The sequence below is a fragment of the Alexandromys fortis genome, unplaced genomic scaffold, assembly GCF_014885135.2.
Source record: "Alexandromys fortis isolate MF-2015 unplaced genomic scaffold, M_Fortis_MF-2015_v1.1 scaffold_37, whole genome shotgun sequence".
NCBI lineage: Eukaryota > Metazoa > Chordata > Mammalia > Rodentia > Cricetidae > Alexandromys > Alexandromys fortis.
This window is the reverse complement of record NW_026067914.1, coordinates 5,719,974-5,746,275: the sequence shown is the minus strand read 5'-3', so window position 1 is coordinate 5,746,275 and position 26,302 is coordinate 5,719,974. Positions and strand designations below refer to the sequence as shown.

The window sequence follows — 26,302 nt, the reverse complement described above, 5'->3', positions numbered from 1 at the left end:
GCAAACACTGCTAGTAGCTACGGGAGTCTGTCTCTGATGTCTAGGGACCCAGAAGACCAGGACTGCTGAAGTGCAGGGTCCAGCCCGTTCCAAGGATCATTCCCGTAAACGCCCACAGATGGAGCAGTTTTAAAATTATCAGGCTCCTGAGGCCGCCTTCCTTTCTTCCACGGGATTTATCCTCTCTTCCTTCATCTTCGAGAGGTAATGTCCCTGTGAGACAGGCACCACGGGACTATTCACAGCAGCAAGGCATCAATCACTCCAGAGCGGCCCTGGAGAGCCCGCCTTGGGCCCTCTGTGGAGCCGGAAGTGCCCTGCGTTGCCAAGGCTCACTGGAGTCCTTGCTAAGACGCCGTCCGTCCCCATGGCAACGCATTGTCTCCAAGTTCAGAAGCCTAGCTTCTGTGCTTCAGGACAGGGCCCTGGCCAGCAGGCTGACCCGAGGCAGCAGAGGTCCTAACTGCCCAGCCCAGCCGGGTGAGAGATCCGGGAAGGCATTTAGGGGTCGGGGAGCCAAAGGTGCTCACCTTTTAGTGCAGGGAACCTGAACGGGCGGGGAAGATGGGGCCTAGCACTCAGGAGAGTCCACGTTTAGGAAGCAACAGTAGAAAAACTGCGGAGAAACAGCAAGAGATTTGTCCTAGAGGGGGGCTGGAGGGCCAGGTCCTAATCCAGGGCCCTGTGTAACTGTCCGGGAACCGGGAACCGTGTGAAGGACTGCTTAGGAAGGGAGGTCAATCCTTCTGCCGATCCTATGTTTGTATAACTGGTATTTGGAGCCTGGGTCAAGGAAAGCTGCCACAGTAATCTTCCGGGAGCGCCTACGAGGTTGTAAACGTTCAGTGAAGTGTGTGTGCACTCAAGGGTTAAAGATAGCCTTTAGAAATGCATTTTACAAATTATTATTAACTCCTCCCATCCCACGTGGTTCACTTTTGTCAACAGCTAACAGCAGTAGGCACAGGAGTTTTAGACTCTTAACTAGAACTTTCTATTAAATAGTGGTGTGGTTCCTGGAAAAGGGAAGATTTACTAAAACACTTCAGGTTATACGAAAAATTGATTGCTTTTTGTTTCTGCTTTCCCTTAGCGCTGCCAAAGAGTATTTGAGTTGAACAGGTCACCATTGTTCGGATGACCCAGTAAACGTAAAAGATGGGCCCTTTAGGAAATACTTTAAAGGAACTTTGGGGACGTAATATAGAGCAGACAACAGGAAAAAGAGATACGGCTCTGAAAAACACCTCCAATTTCATCATCTTAGGAGTTTCTCAACATGGGTCTGCATAGTCTATTGGTAGATTTATATTTAGCAGTTTTCATTTATAAAGTTAGGAATATCCAGCAGAAGGAAGACAGAACAAACGTCTAAGCCCTTTCCCCCCAAACTGACCTCACTTGTGATTCTTGGTAGGAAAATGCAAGCCAACCCTATCCGCATTCCAACCGTTAGCAATGACACCGACTGGGACTTCTGCTTCCACCTGTAAGTACCAACAAAGCCTTGTCAGGATCCTCACTCGCCACGTTACGGGAAGTCTGGGTGAAAAGCTATACATGCGCTTCCCATAGAGGAGAAAGGTCCACAGCTGGGCTGTCTATGTTGATAGGATTATGGAATAACCTCCATTGGTGTCTACAACCTCTGAAAGATGGACGGCAATTGTATTTTCCTAACTGATGAAGATGTTCACGTTTATAAAAATAACACGACATCAGAACAACTCCAGTAAATCCCGGGAGAAAAGCATAACAAAAATCAGAGTAGGACTTCATGAAATAAAAAGACAGTGGATACACGAAAGCATTTTTAAATTTATTTTTACTGTCTTAAATTTCAAATGGGGAGGGCTATGTAGGTTCAGACACAAATAGAAGCCAGAAGAGGGTGTCGGGTCCCCTGGTGGTTGCAGGGAGTTAGTTGTAAACAACCTGACCTGAGTGTTGGGAACTGAACTGTGTCTTTGGGAAGAGTCGTAAGTGCTCCTAGCAACTCAGACATCTCTCCAGGCCTACTTTTACATCCTAGTAATCAATTCTTATTGAGCAGATTCTGTGTGCCTGTCCTTTCACAACTCTGTAGGGATGAGCTTTCTGGACCATCATTACAGCATTGTCTAGATGGTAATTATAAATCTGAGAGAGAGAGGCTGAGCAGTTTGCCCAAATTGCACAGCTAATTAGTGGTATTTTATCCAGGTAGTCTACTTTCAACAATTAGCTTTTCTCTATGTGGCGATCTCTTACTCATGGCACTACTGACTTTTTGAGTTGGATAACTCTCTGTTAGGAAGATTTAGAAGTATACCTTGCTTTTAGCCACTATATGCAAGTAAGACTGTCCCATCTGTGGCATTGCCAAATGGCCCCAGGAAGCAGAATCTGCCTTAGATGAGAACCACTGCTTTATTCCAGGCCATTGTAGAGAGACACAATGGCTGTCAACCACTTACAGCATTTACATTTTTCTGAGAGCCGTAATAAAAAGTAAACAAAAGTATGTTTAATTTTAATGTTGTCTTATTTCAATATACTTAAAATATTATGTTTTATTGCTAAATATTTTATACTGTTTAATATTTTATACAATTTTTCATAGTGCATCATCAAATTCAGCCTATTTTCACATTTTGAGAGTATTTTAATTCCAACTAGCCATATTTAATGCTCATAATAGCCACCTGTGGCTAGTGGTTACCTTATTGAAGATTACATATTATAAGATATCATCAGGTTAAATGTTATGGAACTATAAAAATGGACTTTTAAAAAATATAGCACTCTATTTTTTTTTTATTCTATATTCATCTCTGAGATTGGTGACTCAACAGTTAAGAACACACTGTATGCATCCAAAGGACTGGAGTTCAATTCAAAGCACCTACACGGCAGCGAATAGCTGTCCACCTGTTTCCAGTCCTGGGAAATCCAAACCCTTGTTTGGCCTCCATAGGTACTACATACACAAGGTGCACAGGCATAATACAGGCACAACTGTGGAATATCCCTTTACACTGTGTGACTATATATCACTGTGATTGGTTTAATAAAGAAGCTGTCTGACCAATAGCTGGACAGGATAAGATTAGGGGCAAGCCAGACAGAGAACCCTGAGAAAAAGGAGGACAAAGTCAGTTGTTGCCACACACCAGAGAGGTATGCCACAAGCCTTGGGGCAGCATATGGATTAGTAGAAATGGGTTAATTTAAGTTGGAAGAGCTAGTTAATAATAAGCCTGAGCTATTGGCTGAGGATTTATAATTAATATTAAGACTCTGGTTATTTGAGTGTGGCTGCTGGCACAGGAAATATCTGCCTATACAAAATACCCATGAAATAAAAATAAATAAATCGTTTTAAGATGTAGAGTTCACAATACAGCGTATTGGAAATAACCATTCTTCAAATATATAACCAATCAGGCTTTATATTTGTTATTTCAACAGATGGAATGAGTCACAGCCTAAAAAGTTTTCACTCACCTTGCTGATTCCTTTGATTCTGACTTTCCTGAGATATCTCACTTGTCATGATTATGTGGTGTCTTAGGATTTTATTGCTGTGAATAGACACCATGACCATACATACAACTTTTAAAATGGAAAACATTTCATTGGGGCTGGCTTACAGTTCAGGGGTTTAGTCTATTATGTCATGTCAGAAAGCATGGTAACACGCAGGCAGGCATAGTACTGGAGCATTTATAATTAATATTAAGACTCTGGTTAATATTAAGGAGCTGAGAATTCTACACCTGGGTCCTCAATCAAGAGAGAGTGCCCACCCCCACAGCCACACACTTCCTCCAACAAGGCCACATCTCCTAATAGTGTCACTGCCTTTGGACAAAGCATTCAAACACGAGTCAAGGGAGGGGGGCAATTCCTATTCAAACCACCACATGCAGCCACCTTTTTTTTTTTTTAACCTTCTTTTACTAAATGTTCAAAGCTAGCTCAGGGATTTTTGTTCTCAACTCACCTGGGAAGACTTCAAAGTTTGTCATTCTTTGAGGTTGTTATTGAAGACTGCTGCTTTGATCTCAACATAGTCTCTTTCAAGGCTTAATTAAAACATTAGAGGTTATGATTTTTAATATCCATAATTAGCATTCTCTCTCATGACTTCATGGACTTGACATCTGCAGCACATCTGTGAAATAAGAAGCTCAAGCAAAAGTTTTCTATTCAGTGAAAATGTCCTTTAGCTGTTCTGAGTTGATAATATTTTTTTTACAGGTTTCTCCACTCCTTGGTACTTTTAAACATTCTAAAGACTCATGTTCTTTTTTTTTTTTTTTTAACCCTTCCTTGTTTGCTAACAAATGGCTTAAATTTACTGATAGCTAGATAGGGCTTGAGAAACAAATGTGATTCAGACCCTACCTCAGTGGAACTTACTTCTAGAAGGCCAGCAAGACTCTCAGGAGGTGGGAGGAAGCAGTGAAGGGAGGCAACTAGAGAAGGGAGATTAAATCAGACTATAATGTGAATTGTATCTTAGTAGAATTTGGGAAAATTTTTGAATTCCCTTTGGAGTGTATCTTTTTAGTACTTAAGGAATTTCATACAATGTATTGTAATACCGTCCAACCCCCTTCCCCGCCTACCCAATTTGGTTTCTTCTGTCACTATTGAGTGTAATTTGTGCTAACCACACACTCTTGAGTGTATAGCCACCCACTCGAGTGATACCCTGAAGAGAACTGACTCCCTCTCCCAGAATCCATCAGTTGCCAACAGCAACCCAGCTAAGGTTGAGACTTCAGGCCCACCTCCTCTCTGTATGCTGGGGTTCTGTCTGGCTTGATCGTGTGCAGGTCTCGTACATGTGATCACAATGACTGTGAGTCCCTAACTGTAATCACTCTGTGGGGTCCGGAAGACACCATTTCCCTGCAGTCACCCACTACCTCGAGCTCTTACTGTCTTCCCACCCTCACTTCTGAAATGATGCCTAGGCTTTGGGAGGAGGGGTGTGCTATAGGTTAGTTACTTTTCTATTGCTGTGATCAGACGCCGTGAGCCATGACCAAGACAACTCAGGAAGGAAGAGTTTTATTGGGAGCTTACAGTTTCAGAATCTATGACCATCATTGCAGGAAGCATGGCTGCAAGCAGGTGTTCATGGTGCTGGAGTCATAACTGAGTGTACATCTTGAGACACAACCATGAGGCAGAGAGAGCTAACTAGGAATGGCATGGAATTTTGAAACCTCAAAGCCTACCCCCAGTGACACAGCTTCTCCAACAAGGAGAATCCTTCCCAAACAGTTCTACCAACTGGGGACCAACCTTCAAATATATGAGTCGATGGGGGCCATTCTCAATAGTCTATAATGTTTAGGAGTCTACAGAACTTCACTGGCCAACAACTCCAAAAGAAATAGCCCATTCATGACCCTGGATTTTTTTTGTTAGCCTCCTGTGTCTAATAAGAGCATTGTCACCCTATTATGGGATATCTCCATTTCAATTCACTTTACTCCATGATCCAGTTACACTTCTCGTGGGCATATAACCCACAGCACTGTATATCCTGTATCTCATCATATACTGTACTACAGAGTTGTAGTACCAAACTGCTCATCTATGTTCATCGCGACTCTTTATTCACAATAGCCAGGGAATGGAAACAGCTTTGCTGCCCATTGGCTGATGAATGAATAATGGTCATTTACACAATGGAATGTTATTCAGTTCAGAAATTATGACATTCTCAGGTAAGTGGATGGAACCAGAAACAGTCATTCTGAGCAAGGTATCCTAGACCCAGAAAGACAAATGTCATATGTTTTCTCTCATCTGTGGATGATAGTTTTGAATGTTCACTTATGTGTGCTTTATTTGGAATACTCAAAGAGGTCAGGAAGTCAGTAAGGGGCCATGAAGTGGAAAGAAAGGTGGAGCACAGTGGTAATAAGAAAAGCAATGGAACAGGAAGGGTTAAACTGGGGATGGAGATGGAGATGGTAGGGCAAGGTAGAGGAGGAAATATGGGGAAGGACAACAAACATAAAGACCTTTAGGGCAAGGTAGAAGGTGGAATATAGAGGAGGCTAACTAGCAGAAATAGCTTTTGGAAAGGTCGTAGAGAACCCTACCACTGGAGAGTCCTCTTAAAAACACATATTATACACATATAAAAAGAGTTGGAGTGTCTGGGTCACTTCTTCTGAGAGAGATTTCCTAGGAGATGTCCATGCTGTGACCTGAGGGAAAGTATAGCATTGAGCAGATGGATAAGAACCCAGTTTGTCTCTTGCTTTCCGGCCACACCATATCACCAGCCTTTCTCTTGGTTTACTCAAAGCACACTCATCTGTGGGAAGGGCTTTCTTCCCTGGCCTGAAGAAAGGCTCCCCTATCCAAATGACCTGGCATGCCTGCTTGCCTTTGGATATGTTCTTTGGGACACTACTCTGAGTGGGTATTATATAATTTTTCAAATTTGGTCTAAAAGATAATACTTGACATCTATTTTCCTGTTCTGACTTTCTAAATTCCCTATTTAAAAGAACAACAAATGTATATTTCCCGAGTAGTCATTGTGAAAGGATGGTGTTTCTTCTTCTTTTAAATCATTTTTGCAGCCCATATTGGCCTTGAATTCATAATTCTAATGCTTGAGCCTCCTGGCATTAAAGGCACGATCTACTACAACTGTTTAAGAAAGGTAAACTTTAACAAGTTTGCATTGGTTGGAACCCTAAAAACCCTTGTGAATATGAAGATGATCCTCATGGGAGACATTGCTAATTAATTGTCATTGCTCTTAAGATGTCAGAATTCTGTTTATTCCACATCATTTTGACTCATTTTTTCTGGTGACGTTAGGATACATTTGTCTCTTTTCTCTATGAATACACTTCCAGCTACCTCTTTCTAAATTGCTCTCAGCCTTGAAGTTAGAGCTTTATCTATGTTGTCTGCTAATGTGTCTATTGTGTTTGTGGGGAGAATTCTCAACTTGCTTCTTTCTTACCGCAATGATCTCTAAGACAACAAAAGAGGCACTCGCTTCTTACTCTGCACTTGACCCAGCATGTGGCTGGCTGTCTTCTCTTAGTGCAGCACCCACGTGACTATAGCAGCTTCCCCTGACTCCTGCGACTTGGGTACAACTGCCACGACAGCATTCTCTTTGGCTAATTACAAATTATACATTGAGGTTTTTGAGACTTATGAAAGAGGAACTGTGAAGTTAGCCTACCCTCAAAATGTTATTTCGTGTCCCCTATTTCATTGTATCCATTCCTTTTCCTGGTTTGGATCTAAATTTGAGGACTTTAAAGGTCTTCCAACTCAGTACTCTCATTTTGTAGGATGAAATCAAGCCATGGGGCCAATAGCAATAATAATAGCAGACATTAAGGAAGTGCTTGCAAAATGTTGCTCACTGTACACAGTGATTCAGGAGTGTCAGCTCCTTTAGTCCTTCTAACTGCATTAGGCAGGCATTCACATCAACCCACATTCACAGAGAAATCATTTGAAGAGCACTTACTCAGGGTTACACAGTTTACAAACAGAATAACTGTGACTCTAATGCAAGGTGACAAGCTTGCCAGATGCTTACTTTGAGCTACGGCATTGCTGCATGGATGCTGGATTCTGAGAGTAGTGTGAGTTTACTGTATATCTTTATTTAAAATTGAACTGAGACAGTGTGGTGGTTTGAATAGGAATGGCTCCCCATAGACTCATGCATTTGAATGTGTGGCACATTGGAAGTGGTACTGTTAGAAGGTTGTGGCCTTGTTGGAGTAGGTATGGCCTTGTTGGAAGAAATGTGTTACTGCCGAGGTGGACTTTGAAGTCTTCTATGATCAAGCTAGGCCTAGTGTAGGTATCTATTCTGCTGCCTCTGGACCAAATTGTAGAACTCTCAGCTCCTTCTCCAGGACTGTAGCTGCCTGCATGCTGCCATAACAATATTAAACTAAACCTCTGAAATTCTAAGCCAACCCCAACTAAACACTTTCTTTTATAAGAGCTTCCGTGGTTATGGTGTCTATTCACAACAATAGAAACCTTAACTAAGAAGAAAGCAAGTTAATATCCTCCAGCTGCAGATATTTTAGCCTTCTGCTGGGTCTTTTTGAGAATCCTGATCCGTGCCCACCTTATGCCCACAGGTCACAGCAAACCAGGAACCCCGCACAGTGTACAGATGAGTTGTTTGCTGCTTGTCAGTGTAAAGAGACTGAAGAAGACACCAAGGTCCAGAAAGAAGGCGTGACTGCTGATTGTATGTCTTTTCCGAAACAGAAGCTGGCTCAGTGCCAGAGGAAATATGATCAGCTCATTAAGGAGAAAATGGTAAAACAAACAAAATCTTTACTGGGTTTGGGTTGCCGTTCATAGTGTGCGCGTAGCATAAGATTGCCTGCCTTTCCTATAGAATGACGCGCACGAGGAAACCGTTGTTGGAACTTAAAAAAAATAGAGCAGAACAGGATCGGGGAGCCAGCCTACCCTCCAGTTCTCTGCCCATTTCATTCTGTCCCTCTGTGCTCGTACTTTTAACTTTTAACCAAAATTTTAACTAAAACATTTGGGTGTTTGTCATACCCAATTGCTGTTTGTTTAGCCGTATCTTAACAAGTCTCTTATGCCTTATATCAAGGTTTCGAGATAATCCTTGGGTAAGAAGAAGGTCAGGATGGTAGAGCAAAAGGCCAAGAACAGCAGTAGTCAAGCAGATAATTGATGTAGGTAGGATGTCATGATCACAGTAGAATCAGACATATTGTAAGAAGCTGCTAGTTTTTTTTTAATGGCTGCTCAGACCCGAAATAATCACACAGAAACTATGTTATTTAAATCACTGCTTGGCCCGTTAGCTCTAACTTCTTATTGGCTAGCTTTTATATCTTAATTTAACCCATTTCCATTAATCTGTGTATCGCCATGTGGTTGTAGCTTACCATTAAGGTTGGCGTCTATCTCTGGTGGGGCTACATGGCTTCTCTCTCACTCTGCCTTTCTTTCTCCCAGCATTCAGTTTAGTTTTCCCCCTCCTACCTCAGTTCTGCCCTGTCAACAGGCCAAGGCAGTTTCTTTATTCAACAATGGTATTCACAGCATCCAAAGGGGAATCCCACATCACAGGCATAAACCAAAGAACAAGAAACAGAATGAAGCAGAGGTTCGCATCCAGATGAAGGTGAACGTATTTATATGGTTAAGGACTTGGGAATTCTGATCTCTGAACAGGTATATAAACCAAAGGATTCAAAATCTAGGATCTTGACATAGCAACACATTAACTTTCTTTGTTAGGACACGGCCACCAGCCTGCTCCCAGATTGTGGTTTATCAACAGAGAAGTTCATACGCTGACTTGTGGTCATGTGTGGCCAAGAGAAAATGATTCTAAAGTACATGTGAGGAAAGTGAGAAGAGGGCTCAGGCAAGACTGAAAGGGACCCTAGAGGCAAACACTGCTGTTGCCTCTCTAATGGGTATCTGTACATCTGCCTCCACAAACTGCCTCGAGAACTTCAGTGGACAACCATCACAACCTGGATTCCTCAGTTCACACCTGCATTCCAGAAATCTCATTTCTATAAGGAAAGTAGCGTCTTCCACACAGTGCAAGTGTGCTTCTCTGCTTCTGCTGCTACAATAAACAGCGTGACCAAAAGCGACTTGGAGATCCAAGCATTTATTTAGCTTATGGTTGCCGGTAACAGTCCATCACTGAGGGAAGCCATGGCAGGACTCGTGCAGGGTCAACAGGCAGGAACCATGGAGAAAAGATGCTCTCTAGCTTGCTCTTTCTGGTCCATGCCCAGCTAGCTTTCTTATGTGGCCCAGACCCACCTGCTTAGGGATTTTCTGCCTATAGAAAAGGGTCGGGGCCCTCCTACACCAATTAACAGTCAAGATAACAATTCATAGACAAGAAGCCAATCTGATCTGAGTAGTTCCTCAGATGAGAGTCACTGTTCTTGGTCGACTCTAGGCTGCTGTCAAGTGGACTACAGACTAACCAGCACAACCAGTAGAGGCTTCATGGTTTGAAACTCTTTGTCCAGTTTAGATAATGAAAATATTTATATCTTAGGAGTTAAATGTCACTCAGTCTAATAATCACAGCCTTAAAGGACAGGATACTACTGTAAGCAACAGTGGTGGGGTGATCTCTAAAGCCCATACCGCTTCCCTAGGACAAGGAGTATAAAAGTGATACAAACTACTAATGGTTAGCCAGCCCGACCCAGGGCTCTGGACTCCTGCTGGCAGTTTTCCTGGTACTTGTTTTATACTCATAATAGAGCTTAATGTTTGTTATGATTATCCCTTGATGAACTCTCCAAAATGCTGACTGGATATTTTTAAAGTGTGGGGAGATGTCCCTTGCTTGTGGCTTGCATCAGAAGAAGCAGAAGTACCTGGTTGATGTGGGAAATGCAGGAGGCAGGAGGAGGCAGTCTGTGGATCCATAGGAAGGGTTACTGTATCTTAAGAAGGATATAACTAGATGAGTCTTAACAAATTTGGATCACGTGAACATGAACTAATTGTCTTCTTGCAATAACTCCTTAAGGTAGGTGGTACAGGTTTCCAAATTTCAGGAAAGGGAGCTGGGATTTGGTTGACCTTCCCTAAAGCAAGGTAGTCAGCACACATCCCAGATTGGCTAGAACTTTAGCTCTTGATTCCTTAAAGGGCTATTTTGACTTCACCTAAAAATTAATGTCTGGAGTCGATGACCACTGCAGCCACTGAATGACTATGTAAAGTCACTGAAATGCATGACAACACAAATGTGTGGTTTGTGGTCTTCTAGAGCTCTCTGCTGAGCTCCCTCACTTACCTTATTGCTATACTTATTACAAGAGAATGTAATATACTTATTACATTAATTGGATGCTGTAAATATACCTTCTCTGTGTACAGTCCTATAACAGTGAACGAGAGGGAAAAATCCCCTCTCTTTCTGGTTGTTTTAATACAGGGTCTCACTGTATAGCTCTGGATATCCTGGATCTCACTGTGTAGACCAGGCTAGTCCCTAACTCACAGAGATCTACCCACCTCTGGCACCTGAGTGCTGAGATTAAAGGTATGAGCCATCACACCTGGCAGGAATAAACTTCTTAAGGAAGTCAGAGTCTATTTGGGGAGGCAGATAGTAAACCAACAACAATGTCAGATGGGAGTACCGTGGATTAAAAATAAAGCAGGTAAGGATCAGGTTGTTTTAGGACAGTCAGCAAGAACAGCCTCCGAGGCGAACACAACAAAAGTGAAGCGAGAGACCCAAGTACTCCCAAGAGCATCTCAGGCAGGGGAGCCCACAGTGGAAGCTCGTTTGCCCTGTCCAGGGGAAGCTGGGCAGTATTCTTGCAGCAGTGAGAGAAAGGCGAGAATGGGAAGGGATAGGAAATTGAGGGAGTGATCAGTGTACGGTCATACTGAGCATGTGGAGGCTATGGTAAAGACTTTGGATTTCCTTAAAATATATACAGGACAGTAACATAAGCTAATTATACTCTTAAAAGATTATGTTGCCACACAAAATGTTTAGGAGCATTTAAGCTTATAATAATTACAGTAACGTACTTGCTTCCCTTTGGAGGAAGCCCATGAACAAGCTTGTTGTTCTGAAAGTGGGTAGGCGAAGAGAAAGAATGATTATCTAGCCTGCCTTTTCATTACAAACTGTTCCACTGGGCATCCAAAAAAAGTAGGTGGGTGAAATGTCTGTTTATCATTCTTGACGACTGTGTGTCTGTGCACCTGTGCCTACGTCAGAGCACATATAACGAGGAGAGGACAGCGTTGTGGAGTCAATTCTTTCCAGCTTTACATGGGATCCGGGGATTGAGCCTTAGGTCATCAGGCTTGCAGTTTTAGGCAGCAAGTGCTTTAGTCTACTCAGCCATCTCACCAGCCCCGAGGAATTTCAATTCAGAGATGTATTCCACCTAACATATGAGGGAGCAATGGTGGAAAATGTGTGCTAATGTCAGGAAACAAGACAAGCAAATATTAACTTCTGACAGAAAAGCGTGCTATACTTACAAAGTAGTTGTGCCTCCAAGTTTTTGTTTGGTTCGTCGTTTTGTTTTGCTTGCTAGTTTTCTTTGTTTTTAAAGATAACCTGGGCATGGTTCCACTCAACAATCATGAGGGCAGAGACAAGAGGATCATAAATTTAAGACCAGCCTGAGCTACATAGCAAAACACCAAACAATAAAACATGCCTTTAATCCCAGCACTCGGGAGGCAGAGGCAGGCAGATCTCTGTAAGTTTGAGGCCAGCCTGGTCTACATAGAGAGTTCCAGGACAGCCTCCAAAGTTACACAGAGGTACCTTGTCTCAAAAAACAAAACAAACAAAATCCCTTCAAAATATTGGGTTTATTGCTCTACTTGATATTAAGAAATCACTGCTAATGCTTTGGTGATAATGACTTTGTGGTTGTTTCTCATCTACCCACGAGATTACTAATGAATGACATAATCTAGATGTTCTTCAGTGTTACAGAAGGAGAAGGTGTGGGGAAGATAGGCTTGAGTAGGAGTGGCAATGGCAGGAAACAGGAAACTAAGGATGCTATTTAACCCACTCTCTCTATTTGTGATGAAAGCTTTCCCTGACAAGTGCTAAAGGAAGCTCTCTGGCTGACAGATAGAAGAAAGAGTGTGGTGGACAAGAGAGGCAGCAATCAGGAGGGTTACTGTCCAGCCATATAAAGCTGGGGTGGCTGAGACACGATGAACTAAAAGCGGAAATGAGAAAAGCTTGGTTTTAGGATATATGTGTAAGGGGCAGCCCACCAGACTCAGTGATGAAACAGAATGGCAAAAAAGATTCCAGGCCAATGTAGTCCTACCCTCGAGTGAGGGGCCCCAGACTTTCTTCCTTCCCTAAACTGACTTTTTTCCCTCTCTGCAGAATATCAAAGCAAACAAGGAGCTGATTCGGTGTTTCATCCTTTCTCAGATTATTTTTGGGAAAGAACACTGGAAGTGTGCTCAGGCTTTAGCCAACCTGGCTTATGGTTACCTGACTCTGAGAGGTACTTGCTTTCCCCAGCCAGGTCTTGCTGGGCCAGCCTGTGAGGGCAAACTGAGCTCTCCCTTGGGGCTTGGATGACGGGGAGGGCCCCTACTTAATTCCATGCCACATCTCACCAAGGGAAAGGGGGAACTCCATGGGCACAGGAGACAGTGTACCTTAGTGATAAAGACGATGACGGTGACAACAGTTATTGACTGTTCACTGTGTGCCAAGGCAGCAGTCTTTAGCACTCACAAATCCTTCGAAGGACTGCAGGTGTTAGTTTGTGGCTAAGACGCTAAGGCACAGTGAGAAAGAGCAGGGCAATGGGGAGCTGACACCCAGGTGAAAACACTCAGCTCATGCGGAAGGCTGACCCACGAGTTTTCTGGTACAGGGGTACAAGCTGGAATGCATTTGCTAACACTGGAACCCAAGTAAAAGCTCTGAGTTCAGAACTTTTCAGTAAGGGCTCAATAAATATCTTCAACAGATTGAGGCATTTCTGGAACAAGGCGAGTGGGAACTATGTCTTTTCCTACGGAAAACTCCTTATTCAGTACATTGCAGGCTCTCTTCAGACCCAAATGGTGAGAGTCTTTGCTGAAAGACACATGAAACTTTCCTCCTCATGGTGCTTGCGGTCATGTTTATCCAGCAACAGAGAGCAAACTAGAATTGTCAGCAACTAGACAGTAGATCCGCAGCTGGGAAAACACAAGTTTGGGGGCGATCGGTACAGAGTACCAAGTTCAAGCCTTGGGGTTCAGGATCATGTTTAGAGCCGTTCCAGAAAAGCCTTTGTTCCTTTTATTGTTGCAACCCAATAAGGTCTTGCGCATTTAGAACATATGAGGGCTGCGGGCGCCATCGGCCAGTCCTTTCTGATTACCCTGGTTGAAAACTGAGTTGGATTCACGCTGTGAAACCATACTCGAAGGACAAAGGCAAAGCAGAATAGTTTAGGAACAAGCCAGTGGTGTGAAGTGAGGATTCAGGGCTCAAGAGGCGTACTTGGCAGGAATGACCATGGTTGCCAGCCCTAGATGATTGCAGAGAGGGCTGAAAGTGAGCGCTGCTTCTAGTTTTCCATGGAGTGGAAGGGAACAGGGTGGTATCTGGTCCTTTTCTTTTCCCACGGGGGAAAAAGAAAGATGTGAGTCAGGGTTGATGATGAGGCAGTAATCCAACAGGCAGTGTTCTCAAGTCTGCCTTCTACCTCTGTTAAAAGGACAAATAGCTTGGATAAGTTCTCAGAAACACCATTTTTTTTTTTAAGAAAACAAGAGGAAACCCCCGCCAGTTCTGTCTAGCTGGTACTTGGCATTCTCTGCATTTCCCTAGTGAGGAGCCTCACTGCACTTAGAATTGGGGTGTGTGTGTGTGTGTGTGTGTGTGTGTGTGTGTGTGTGACCAATTAGTATGACCAGCTTCATCTTGGATTGGACAAAAAGGAACTTCAGATGGAAGTAATTACATTCCTAACCCCTTATAGTATTTTCTAGAAAGCTGAAAGCTAGCCCCATATGTCTCCATGTGCTTGGTAAGGGACAGCTTTCATAATGGGCATCATTTGCTACTCGGATGGCAGATGGAGAAGCTTGCAAGTTGAAAAGGTCACATGCATTTGCAGCAACATTTCGGAGGGGCTGCTCAGCTCCCACCCTTCTCAGTTAGGGATTTCTAAACTGAGGTCCACAGGTCAGTGCCAGGGAGGCTGCATAAAGATCATCTGTGGAGTTCAAAATAGCATTTCCTGGGCCTGTTCATCTAGAGAGTCCAGCTTACTAGGCCTAGGTTAGAAACGGGGGCCTGTGCTATCTAAACACCCCTAAAACTGTGATTCACTAGATTAAGAACCATACCTGACAACCACACTGTCTGCCTTCTGCTCTTTGAGGAATACCCTTTACTGGGACATGCCTTATGTATTGTCTTTTTTTTTTTTTTCTTGACATTCCCTAACTTCTTTGACACCTCTGTAACCTTCCTCAGGCCTCCCATCTCAGGCCAAGAAACACGCTGAGTCGGCCAGGGGCACGCTGCTGACCTGGAAGCGAAACATAATCCCAGACAAGGAGAAAAAGGAAATCCTGGGAGCTCTGGTCATGCTCTACTATACTCTGGGGATCGCCTGGCTCCTGCAAAACCGATATCCTTTCTTTCCCAGGTGGATCTGGAGATGAAGGTTATAGGCCACGTGCCAAATGGGAGGGCAGAAAATGGAACTGGCTCCTGTTAAACTGGGAGCAGCTAGGTCCTCCACGAGGTCCACCTAAAAAGGTACGCATCCAGGAGTGCCTAGTGAAGAAAAAACACTTACTTTATAGCCAGGGAGGAGATGAGAAAGAAGGAGGAAGGTTCTGGAAACTCACCATGTCCATCAAGGGCATCTGCCCTGACTGGATTACACTTCATCAGGGTTCCCCCGTCTTCCAGTAGGATCATGCTAGTACACAAGCTCTTGATACAGAGACATTTCCGGACACCGGAGAGCAAAGTGATATCAAATGTCTGTCCTCAAAACACGTGTGGCTTTGGTCTTTGTGTATATTCTCCCCTCTCAGGAGATGATAAGAAAAGTAGAGTTCCTGAGTGATTTTGGACATTCCGAACTCAGAAGGCCCCAGCTCTCCCCACCTACCCCCTCCTCTGTGCTGGTCTGTCGGCTTGTAGAGCTGATACGTGGTCTTCTGCTGTTGCACCCTCGGTGGGCAGAGACTGAAATTCGGGAAATGGAAGGATGTCTGGGAATTAAGGGGATTTTCCTCCCTGCTATCTGCCTCTGGCCCCAAACCTGCTTTTCTTGGATTTTTGAAATGAACCAAAAAGTCCCTTTCAGCATAATTAGTTCCTCTCATTTCCCATTGCTATGAAACAGTTTGGTCAAATGAGTAACTGTTGTCAGGCAGTCGGTGTCTCTAAAGGAAATGGAGTATAAATTACAGTTTCCGTTAGTTCTCGCAGACACTCGCCATTCCAGACCTGGATTCAGGCAGCTGCCACAGGAAACCCTAGGCTGTGCTCTTTTCCAGAGAATTCTCCCTTCTTGATGACATCCACATGGAGAATCGAGAACACAGTTAAATAAATACCTATTTTCAAACTCTGCTTTGCTTTCCCAGGGGCCCCTTTGGTGAACTGATAGACTGCCCTCCCTGTACAGTGACCGTTAGTGTGCTTAGCATTTCCCTTGACTGCCCCACAAGCAAACAGGCGTATATCCACCTGCAGAAAGCAGACAGAAACATGAAGGAACTGAAAGAGTTAAACAACGGAGGCATTGATGGAAGCCAAATCTCGGAGAAAGACCTAACCATTGCTTTGGGCAGGTAAGATCTGGTCATAAAGAAGCAGAAACTTTTTGTGAATGAGGTCTGGGATTTTTTCCCCCTTGGTCTCTGACCTGATAAAAGGAGGGAAATGTTCAGAGCACAGAGCCCAGAGCTCAGTGGATAATAGAAGAGGTCATACATACCAACTGGTTCTGTGAGTTTACCGTACACTGCCATGCTTAATCCTCACAGCCGCCATTGAGGTGGTCAGTAAGACTGTGGTTTCCTCCAAGAGCCGGAGACTGAGTTGAGACTGAGCAATTGGTTGAAGGCAGTGAGTCTAACTCACCTGTGGGTTGTGACCCCTTGGGGTTGCAAAACACATTCTGTATTGTCAGATATTTACATTATGATTCCTAACAGTTATGAAATAACAGAAACATAATCTTATGATTCTGGGTCCCTGAGCCATGAGGAACTGAGTTGGAGTGGCAGCATTAGGAAGGCTGGGCACTGCTGCTCAAAGGTGACTTCACTAGGACATAGCTGATCTGTGAGCTGAGCTCGCCTCCCTTTGTCCTGCAGTACCATAACACTCTTGCATTTACCTTGGGGTTGGTTTGTTTTTCTGAGTTGCCCCTTACTTTTGCCATCAAGTGTGGCATCTTAGCAGATAAGGAAAGAACACTTAAGAGGACTACCAGAGCTGTGGACAGACATGCGCGCTTAGGGAAAGCGCTGTCCTGTGTAGAAACAAAGCCCACGGTGTGTGCTCAAGCCAGAACAAGACTCAAAACCATTCTGAGTTGAGTTAAGGATCCTCTGAGAATCGAGTATTTAGAAAGGAGAGTGGGCCCATCAGATTATCAGGAAAAAGAAATGATGAAAGTTTACTGCTCCTCAGATTTTTCAAATATCATCACATCCTGGAAAGAAATCTTTCTAAAAGCTATAAGCACTGGGCACGGGAGGGCAGATGGCAGAATGGTGATAAATGAAACACATGCGTCACATCTGCCTCCTTAAAACAGCCATGACTCTAGAAGTCAAACGGGACATGGTTAGAGTCCGGTGGATGTCTCCTGCTGTCCCCGAGGGCACTACTTAAAGTGCTCTGCCTTACGTGAAACAAACTCATGTTTTCTTCTCTCAATCAATTCTAGTGTTTATTTTGCTCATCCACACCACGGTCTTTGAGTATCTGTTTTGTGTGTGTACTACGTGTTAGAAGGCTTACTAGGAATAACACATAGCACACCCTGTCCCGAGTGCTTTGGAATTTTATTTCATTCAGGCCTGGCCATAACCTGTGAGGATTGGCATTCTTAATAGTTTTATTTGACAGATAAGAAAACAAGGCAGAGCAAGATTAACTGAAGGCAACGGAATGAGTTTAAGAACTTGGTTTGTCATTGAAACATCTGAATTTGTAGCTTATTTTCTGCACCGTGCTGCTATATTTGATTCTAGTAATGCCTTTTTCCATTGAAGGGTAGAGATACTAAGGACAGATTGTCAAGGTCACACAACTTGCTAATATTTCCTTCAAAGCTCTTGCTGGGAGCCATTCTTAATGTCTGAAGAACGAGAGAAATACTTTTAGTCAAGAGAAGCACTTGTCTGGTTGATATAAGTATTTGTCAGAAGATTGATTAGGTAACCTACCAGTGGTGACCTTTATTCCTCATCCTCATCTTCGTGACAAGATCCATCTGCCAGAAGGGCTAGCTGGCAGGCCTTGGCTCTCTTCAGGTGCAAGTCACAAATTGGCAGCCCTGAGTTCCTTTTTATTGAGTCAAACTCAGCTCTGTCGCTTAGGCTGTTCTCCCAAATTTACACGACTCCTCCGGCTTCTGCATCGTCAGTGCTGGACATACACTGTGGGCCGTCACATTTAGCCAAGCGTTTTGGGGACTCACAAACCCAGAGGCTTTAAGCCCTAACACCTAGCGCTTATGACTTTAGAAGCCAGAAATGTGTAACTCCAGGCACTCAGGCAGAGGCTTTGAGTCCTGTCGTCTTACAGTAGATGGTATGGCATCTCCTGCGTCTCAGGAGTCAGGTCCTCATCTTTTAATCATTGATGGCTCTATCTAGATCTTTGCTTGAGGGTCTTACAGTACCATCTTTCAGAGTCTCTCGCCTTCTACAGTCTTAGCTTTCTAGTTCCAAACCCTACCTGTGCTGTCTGGAACTCTTCAGACACCTTTTTTTTTTTTTTTTTTGCTGATAGGTAGTCTCGGGCTGAGTGTTACAGGGTCTTCATGTCTCCTGTTAGAGCGATAAAGACAACAGGAGGGCAAGAAAAGGCAATTCTTTGGAGTCTACTTTTTTTTTTTTTGCTCTCGCATTTTCTTTTCTTTATTTTTCCAGATGGAGGCACACAGGCCAGTTCCATAATTAACATTTGAGCTCATTCTCACGCAGTGAGAAAGGTGGAAGGAAATCTTGTTCAAATGAACAGAGAACTAACTAACTAAGGTAAACGGACTAAGGCGAAACATTGTTGCTAACTTAGGTGAAACATTGTTGCTAACTAAGGTGAAACATTGTTGCTAACTAAGGTGAAACATTGTCTCTAACTAAGGCGAAACATTGTTGCTAACTAAGGCGAAACATTGTTGCTAGCTAAGGAGAAACATTGTTGCTAACTAAGGGGAAACATTGTTGCTAACTAAGGTGAAACATTGTTGCTATCTAAGGTGAAACACTAAGACCCTTCCCCCACTCCTCTCCGGCTCTGCCACTCCTCTCTCCCTCCCTTTCCAGTCTGAAGAGCAGTCAGGGTTCCCTGCCCTGTGGGAAGTCCAAGGTCCTCCCCCCTCCATCCAGGTCTAGGAAGGTGAACATCCAAACAGGCTAGGCTCCCACAAAGCCAGTACATGCAGGAGGATCAAAACCCAGAGCCATTGTCCTTGGCTTTGGAGTCTACTTTTGCATCATAAGTACTGCCCTACTGAGAAGCCTCCAGCCTGTCCTGAAAAAGCATGGAAATGCGTCTGCCCGTGAGGCAGAGGAGGTGCATGGCATGCTGATGCCTAGCTTCTCATCCCACTGTCACAGCTCACATGCACATGACTGCTAGTTCTATCCGTTATCAGTCCCACATATAAACCAGTCTCATGTGTTCCATGTGTATGGCATGTACGCATGGCAGTCACAGGCTTTTTGCTGAGTCATTAGGGCTGGTGCTTTACCCCACCTTTACTGGTATTACAAGATTCACAGTCAGTGTTTATGAATAAATTATCCCATTTTATAAATTTCTGGGTGACATTTTTCTATTTTTATAGAAATTGTATGAGAACCAAACATATTCATGGGTTAAGCAAATGCTGATAGTTTGTGGGACCTTGTGGGCAAAATTCAGGATAATGGGAGTTTATTTAAAGCAATGCTGGATTTTGAGCCAACCGTCCAGATGATTTGTCTATGAAGACAAATTCTTCTTGGAATTAATTCCTTCTGTGTCTGCAAAGGAAGTGACCTCCGTGTGACTTTCCACCTTCTCTCCTTTTCTTGTAGAGCCTCCTTGGCCATGCACAGGATGAGCCTAGCTCTGGCATACTTTGAAAAGGCCATTGGCAATGTCATCACTGCCAAGGGACGTGGCACATCAGATCTGATTAGTCTGTATGAAGAAGTCGCTCAGATTGAGCAGCTGAGGAAGAACCATGAGCAGGCCATCCAGTATTTGCAGCAGGTTGGTTCTTTGGCAAGGTGGCCTTGTTTGTGCCCAGGCCCAGTGGCTTCTCATAACAAGGAGATAAGATTGGTTCTTTACTTTAACTCTAACATCTTAAGGGGCAGAATTGGTTCCATGTTGTCTTAGTTAGAGTTTTTGTTGCTGTGACACAGCAACTCTTATAAGGAAAACATTTAATTGAGGGGACTCACTTAAGTTTCAGAGGTTCAGTCTATTATCATCATGGCAGGAAGCATGGCAGCGTGCAAGAAGACGTGGTGCTGGAGGAATGGCTGAGAGTTCTACATCTTGTAGGTAACAGGAAGTTGGCTGAGACTCTGATATCCTGATAATAGGAAGCCTTAAAGCCCACCCCCGTAGGGATACAGTTCTGTACCTGCTCTAACAAAGCTATACCTCCTAATAGTGTCACAATCTATGAGATTATGGGGGGCCAATAACATTCAAACTACCACACATGTTAACCTTGACTTTCCTCCAAACAACAGCCTCAAACCTAAAACCCTGACCAGAGGTCCCTGACTCTAGTGAACATATATGTTCTGTCACCTAACTGGGAAATAACACATCCTCTCCTAGGCCTCTCATCTCTGTCAGTGCTAGGAGGAAACCAAACCTAAGTCCAATCCAAAAGGAAAAACACATAGGGGCAGCTGAAGTTGACTTGAGGAAGACAAAAAGGGAAGGCTGGTGACCAAAGTTTGATCCCTGGAACCCATGTGAAAGTGGAAGGAAACAGTAGATTCCACAGAGTAGCCCTCTGACCGCCACACGTGTCTATACATGTATATTTGCTTGCACAAACAAATAATAATAGTGACAATATTAAATAATAATTTTTAATGCTTGGCTCATAGAAAACAGCCCTATTAGGAGGTGTGGCCTTGTTGGATTAGGTGTGACCTTGTTGGAGGAAATGTGTCACTGAGGAGGTGGGCTTCAAGGTCTCATATGTGCTGAAGCCCCACACAGTGTGATTAGATAGTTCACTTCCTGTTGCCTGTGGATCCAGATGTAGGACTCTCAGCTCCTTCTCCAGCACCATGTCTGCCGGCATGCCATCATGTTTCCTGCTGTGACAGTAAGGGACTAAACCTCTGACCTGTAAGCCAGCCCCAATTAATGTTTTCCACCATAAAAGCTGCTGTTGTCATGGTGTCTGTTCACAAAAATAGTAATCCTAAGATAGGCCTCCTCCATAAAACTCACGGTATTTTGTTATATCAGACGCCCTTTAAGATCATTGCAGCTGGGCTGGAGAGATGGCTCAGAGGTTAAGAGCACTGACTGCTCTTCCAGAGGTCCTGAGTTCAAGTCCCAGCAACCACATGGTGGCTTACAGCCATTTATAATGAGACCTGGCACCCCCTTCTGGCTTGCAGGCACACGTGGAAGGAATGCTATACACATAATATAATAAATAAATAAATATTTTTAAAAAAAGATCATTGCAGCTGATTTTATTTCCAAATTTAAGGTTAAACAAATAAAAGTATATCTCACTTGGAGGTAACTAAACTGACAAATACTTGAGGCAAACCAAAACAAAGGAACAAATATCGAGTCTGTGATATAAAAACCAATTAAGGGACTTCCGTTTAAAATGTGCTTGAACTGTTAGTTAAATTCACCTTTCTCTTTTTTGAATAAAACATGGCAATGCTGCTTTCGCCACAGATGTATATAGACATGCTGGATTTTGTACATGGGAAAAATAGTAGCCCAGCCCCATAGTCTTATGTTGAAACCCATAGAGTTAAGAAAAGGCGTGGAGAACAGTTAGACAGCCCAAGATTATAGACACCAGGCAACGGGGAGAAACACGAGAGAATTTGCTTCAGTGCCAGAGTCACTGCCTGCAAGGAAAGACATGAGTTTTGAATTTAAGGATCTCTTAAAACTATAGTCAAGCCAGGCACATCTTTAATCCCAGCATTCTGGAGGCAGAGCCAAGTGGATTACAGAGTTTGAGGCCAGCCTGGTCTACAGAGGGAGTTCCAGGACAGCCAGGGCTAAACAGAGAAGCCCTATCTCAAAAAAAACCAACCAACCAACCAACCAATATACAAGCAAAACACTGATTAAATCAGAATGAAGCAAGTAGTAGTCAATGCTTATAGCAACACCAAAAACTAAGAGTTAAAAAGTATAGATTGCTTTTATTGTGTGCACTTGAGTATGTATTTCATTTAACCCACGAAGATTTTTAAAGCATGTATCATTATTTTATCTCCCTTTAAGGATCAGAAAAGTGGAGCACAGTTATAGCTAATTCAACTGAAGTAATATAGCTAACGAGTGGCAGCAGAGATTTGAACTCAGAAGATCTGACCCAGGAGCTTACAGTTAAAGGAACAGTACTGATCTTGTCACGGTTTTCTTTTTTCCAGGCCTACTCTATCTGTGTTTCTTCGTTTTCTGAAGTCAGCCCCCAAACCGCTGAGGCGAGTGCTTTACTGGCTAAAGCTTATGCCATGTCCGGAGAATCCCAGCACAGGGGTAGGTAGAAGAGATGACCTTGTGTCTACCGTCACTCCCCAGTGACATGAAAAGCAAACTAATGAATGATCCATATATAAATAAAAGACTATAGGTAGCTACTTCCTAAGTCTGAATTTTCATTGAATAATTTTTTTTCTTTCTAAGATTTATGTATACCCATAGTGTGTGCATTCCATGTATAACAAATTTTCATACTTTACAGTTATAAGAAATTTGATATATTTGTAAATGTGAGGACTATTTAGCTTTTTATATGAGAAAAACCTCAATTTCAAGAAAACCTTTTTCTCGATATTTAATTAAAAATAATATTTATTCTGTGTGTGTGCCCATGTGCTTACTATCAAAAGATATGCTTGCATGTGTGAATGCCATGGTGCATATGTGAAAATCAAAAAAGTCAGTTCTTTGCTTTCACCATGGAGACCTGGGGGTTGGATCCAATCTCAGGTCATCAGGCTTGGAAGCAAGTTCCTTTACCCTGAGTCATCTTGCCAGTGCCCTGAATGCTTCTTTTTAATATTAAAGAAAAGATGTCAAACATGTGCATTGGGGAAAGGAACAGGCTCTTCAAAATAAGGTACCAGCAAAACGGGATTACCACATGTAAAAGCTTGGGACTCCATCTTATCTCTTAGCCTGTAAGAAAATCAGCTCCAAATGGGATCACCAAACAGAAGATGAGGCTTGTAATTCCCCAAGTGATAGAGACATAAGCAGGGGCCACACTTCATTGTCGGTGCAGTGAGCGCCTTCTGAGCATGACTGCAGGCACTCAGCACACAACACCAGCAACTGACAAATGAGATTTCACGAAATTCAACCATTGCCCAGCAGAGGAAAATACTGAGGAGGCAGCCTGCAGCCCAGGAAGAGATCTCTGCTAACTCTACATCTGAGTAATATCTAGAATATAAAAAGAGCTAAAACAAACAAACAAAAACAACCCCGAAAAGCAGTTAATAAATGAGATAATGAAATGAGCCAGCAGTTCTTAGGAGACGAAATGCAAATAATCATGAGGCCTGGTGGCGTGGTGGTAGGCGCAGTAGCCTTCCAGATGGCCCGTTGTGGAATATTTTTTAAGGTGTGTTACTTTTGTTTGTGCTCTGGAACATTTGTTTAATGATGCAAAGATGTGTTCGATTAAATAAAGTTCACCTGTGGTCCAGAGGTTGCTTAAGCAGCTAGCAGACAGGAAGTTGTAGGGAGGAGCTAGGTGGAGAAAGGTCTATAAGGAGGGGCGAGGAAAGCACCGCGAGGACTTCTTGGGAGACGCGAGGAGGTGAGCTATGTGAGCAGCTTGGTAATCAGCCTCTCTGGGAAGCAGGATTCTACCTCAACCTTTGAATCTTGCGTTCATTAGTGGGAAAGAGATTTAGATAAGTTCTCTTAGTAGGAAGAGAATTTCCTCAGACTGCGGCTCCTGCGGCCACGCGGCAGAGGGGTACTTGCTGACTTAGATAACTGTAGCTTAAAAGGCAGCAACTGTTACAAAAGTGGACAACAAGGGCCGATAAACCTGAAGTAATATTCAACATCAGAAACATTCAGAGAAGAGCACACAGAGGCTAAGTTGAGATTCTATCACCCCAGGCAGAATTCACAGGAAAGCAGCTTGCTAGCCTCCCCCCCCCCCCCCCCCCCGTTAAATCAGTCTAGTTGGCAAATGTCTATCTACAAACCTTATAATTAGTTAAATTCCAGCTAAACTTTTGTCCATCAAAACTGAAAATAAAATATTTGTGGACAAAACTAATAAATCTTATTATATAGATATAATAAATATCTATATACAATATATAAGTATCTAAAATAGAAAGAACTAAAATTAAACTTAGAGAAGACTTTCTAAGCACACATAAACATATACAATTGTATATATTCACATATACATTATATATATATAAAGATTATATAGAGATATACAATGAAAGAAGCTAGAAATTTTCATTCCAAAAATATCTAAAACCATGTCTGTCAAGCAAACAAACAAGAAAAATGCTGGTGAGAATGTGGACCAGCCGGACAGTGGTGGCACACGCCTTTAATCCCCTGCACTCAGGAGGCAGAGGCAGGTGGATCTCTGTGAGTTCAAGGCCAGCCTAATTTACAAGAGCTAGTTCCAGGATGGGCACCAAAGCTACAGAGAAACCTTGTCTCAGTAAAACAAAACCAAAAAACCCAAAACAATACAAAAATTCTCTGAATCAGAGAAAACGGACCAAAGCAAACTCTTACACAGTGTCAGTGGGAGTGTAAACAGAGACTTGCACATTAGTGTTTATTAACAGTTACATTATGAAACAACCTAGGTGTCCATTCACAGGAATGGATAAAATCCACACACAGTGAAATGTTTCCAGCCATAAAGAAGAATGAAGCTATGTCATTTGCAGGAATACATACAGAGGACATAAAATGAGAAACAAAACTGGGCGGGCAGACGACTTGATGGACAGGGAGGCTGGCAGGGTACCACATGTCTCACTGCTGCGTTACAGTACCTGACGACGTGACTGGAGGAAGAGTCTCTTTTGGCTAGCAGTTCCGGGGAGTACATCCCATCAGAGCGGAGGATGCGTGGTGTAATGGTAGCAATTGGCTTACATTCAGGAAGCAGCACGCTGATGAGGGCCCGTTCTTGGATCCCCTTGTCCTTTTAATTCATCCTGGACCCCAGCCCACAGAGGGACACTGGCCATACTTAAGGCAGGACTTCTCATTCAGCTAATTCCTCACAGACTTGTCCAGAGATTTGTTCCCACGGTGATTCTAAGTAACATAAATTTAACGATCAAGAGTAACACCATATGAGGCATCAAAGGCTTGCATGAAAGAAGCCTTATGTAACCCAGTACAATAAATAAAAAGTTTCAGAAATTGTATATATTCAAGTTTTATCATTAAAGTAAACTTCAGCTAGATTAAAACTTTATCCCTACCTGACCACGGTCATCCGTGACATGACCACTTTGGTATAATTGACAGACTCATGGCTACATTCCATGCCATCACAGCCACCAACGTATTGTCTCTGCAGAAAACAAACGCAGAGGGGGCTGGAGAGATGGCTCAGAGGTTAAGAGCATTGCCTGCTCTTCCAAATGTCCTGAGTTCAATTCCCAGCAACCACATGGTGGCTCACAACCATCTGTAATGGGGTCTGGTGCCCTCTTCTGGCCTGCAGGCATACACACAGACAGAATATTGTATACATAGTAAATAAATATTAAAAAAGAAAACTAACACAGATATGGAACTTCTAGAATCAGTAAGTTCAAGCTTATCAAGGTCTCCAAACGAAATGAGAGCTGACCTAAATAAGTGTAGCGACATCCTGTGTGTGAAGTAGAAGGTTTGATACAATGAATGGGTCAGCTTTTCTAGAAGCAATCTAAGAACTTAGCATAATTACAGTCATTGTCCCAGCAGGACCTTTTATAAATAAAGGTCAGACTCTAGAATCCATCTGGAGAAGTGAAGGAGCTGAAATTGGACATTCACAAATAAAAATGACAAGGCAGAATTTGCTTGTGTCATGCGCAAGCTCTGAGCCACGGTTCCTTGTCCTGAATGTAAGAACTAAAGTTAAAGTAGAAAGGCAGGCAGAAGAGATCAAACACTGCATAAAAACTAAATGTAGCCGGGCGGTGGTGGCGCACGCCTTTAATCCCAGCACTTGGGAGGCAGAGGCAGGCGGATCTCTGTGAGTTCGAGGCCAGCCTGGTCTACAAGAGCTAGTTCCAGGACAGGAACCAAAAGCTACAGAGAAACCCTGTCTCGAAAATACAAAAC

At 43.2% G+C, this 26,302-nt stretch overlaps 1 protein-coding gene across 1 annotated transcript in view; it reads left to right on the top strand.

The window, feature by feature from the left end:
* Positions 1-377: 377 nt before the first annotated feature.
* Positions 378-26,302, top strand: part of Ttc23l (tetratricopeptide repeat domain 23 like) — a 57,348-nt gene continuing 31,423 nt past the window's right edge. The window contains exons 1-8 of the mRNA XM_050139049.1: positions 378-480; positions 1,418-1,489; positions 8,142-8,325; positions 12,917-13,040; positions 15,017-15,173; positions 16,228-16,353; positions 19,822-19,999; positions 22,393-22,501. Of these exons, the coding sequence (XP_049995006.1) occupies positions 1,422-1,489; positions 8,142-8,325; positions 12,917-13,040; positions 15,017-15,173; positions 16,228-16,353; positions 19,822-19,999; positions 22,393-22,501 (946 nt within the window). The 5' untranslated portion in view covers positions 378-480; positions 1,418-1,421. The remainder of the gene's footprint in view (positions 481-1,417; positions 1,490-8,141; positions 8,326-12,916; positions 13,041-15,016; positions 15,174-16,227; positions 16,354-19,821; positions 20,000-22,392; positions 22,502-26,302) is intronic.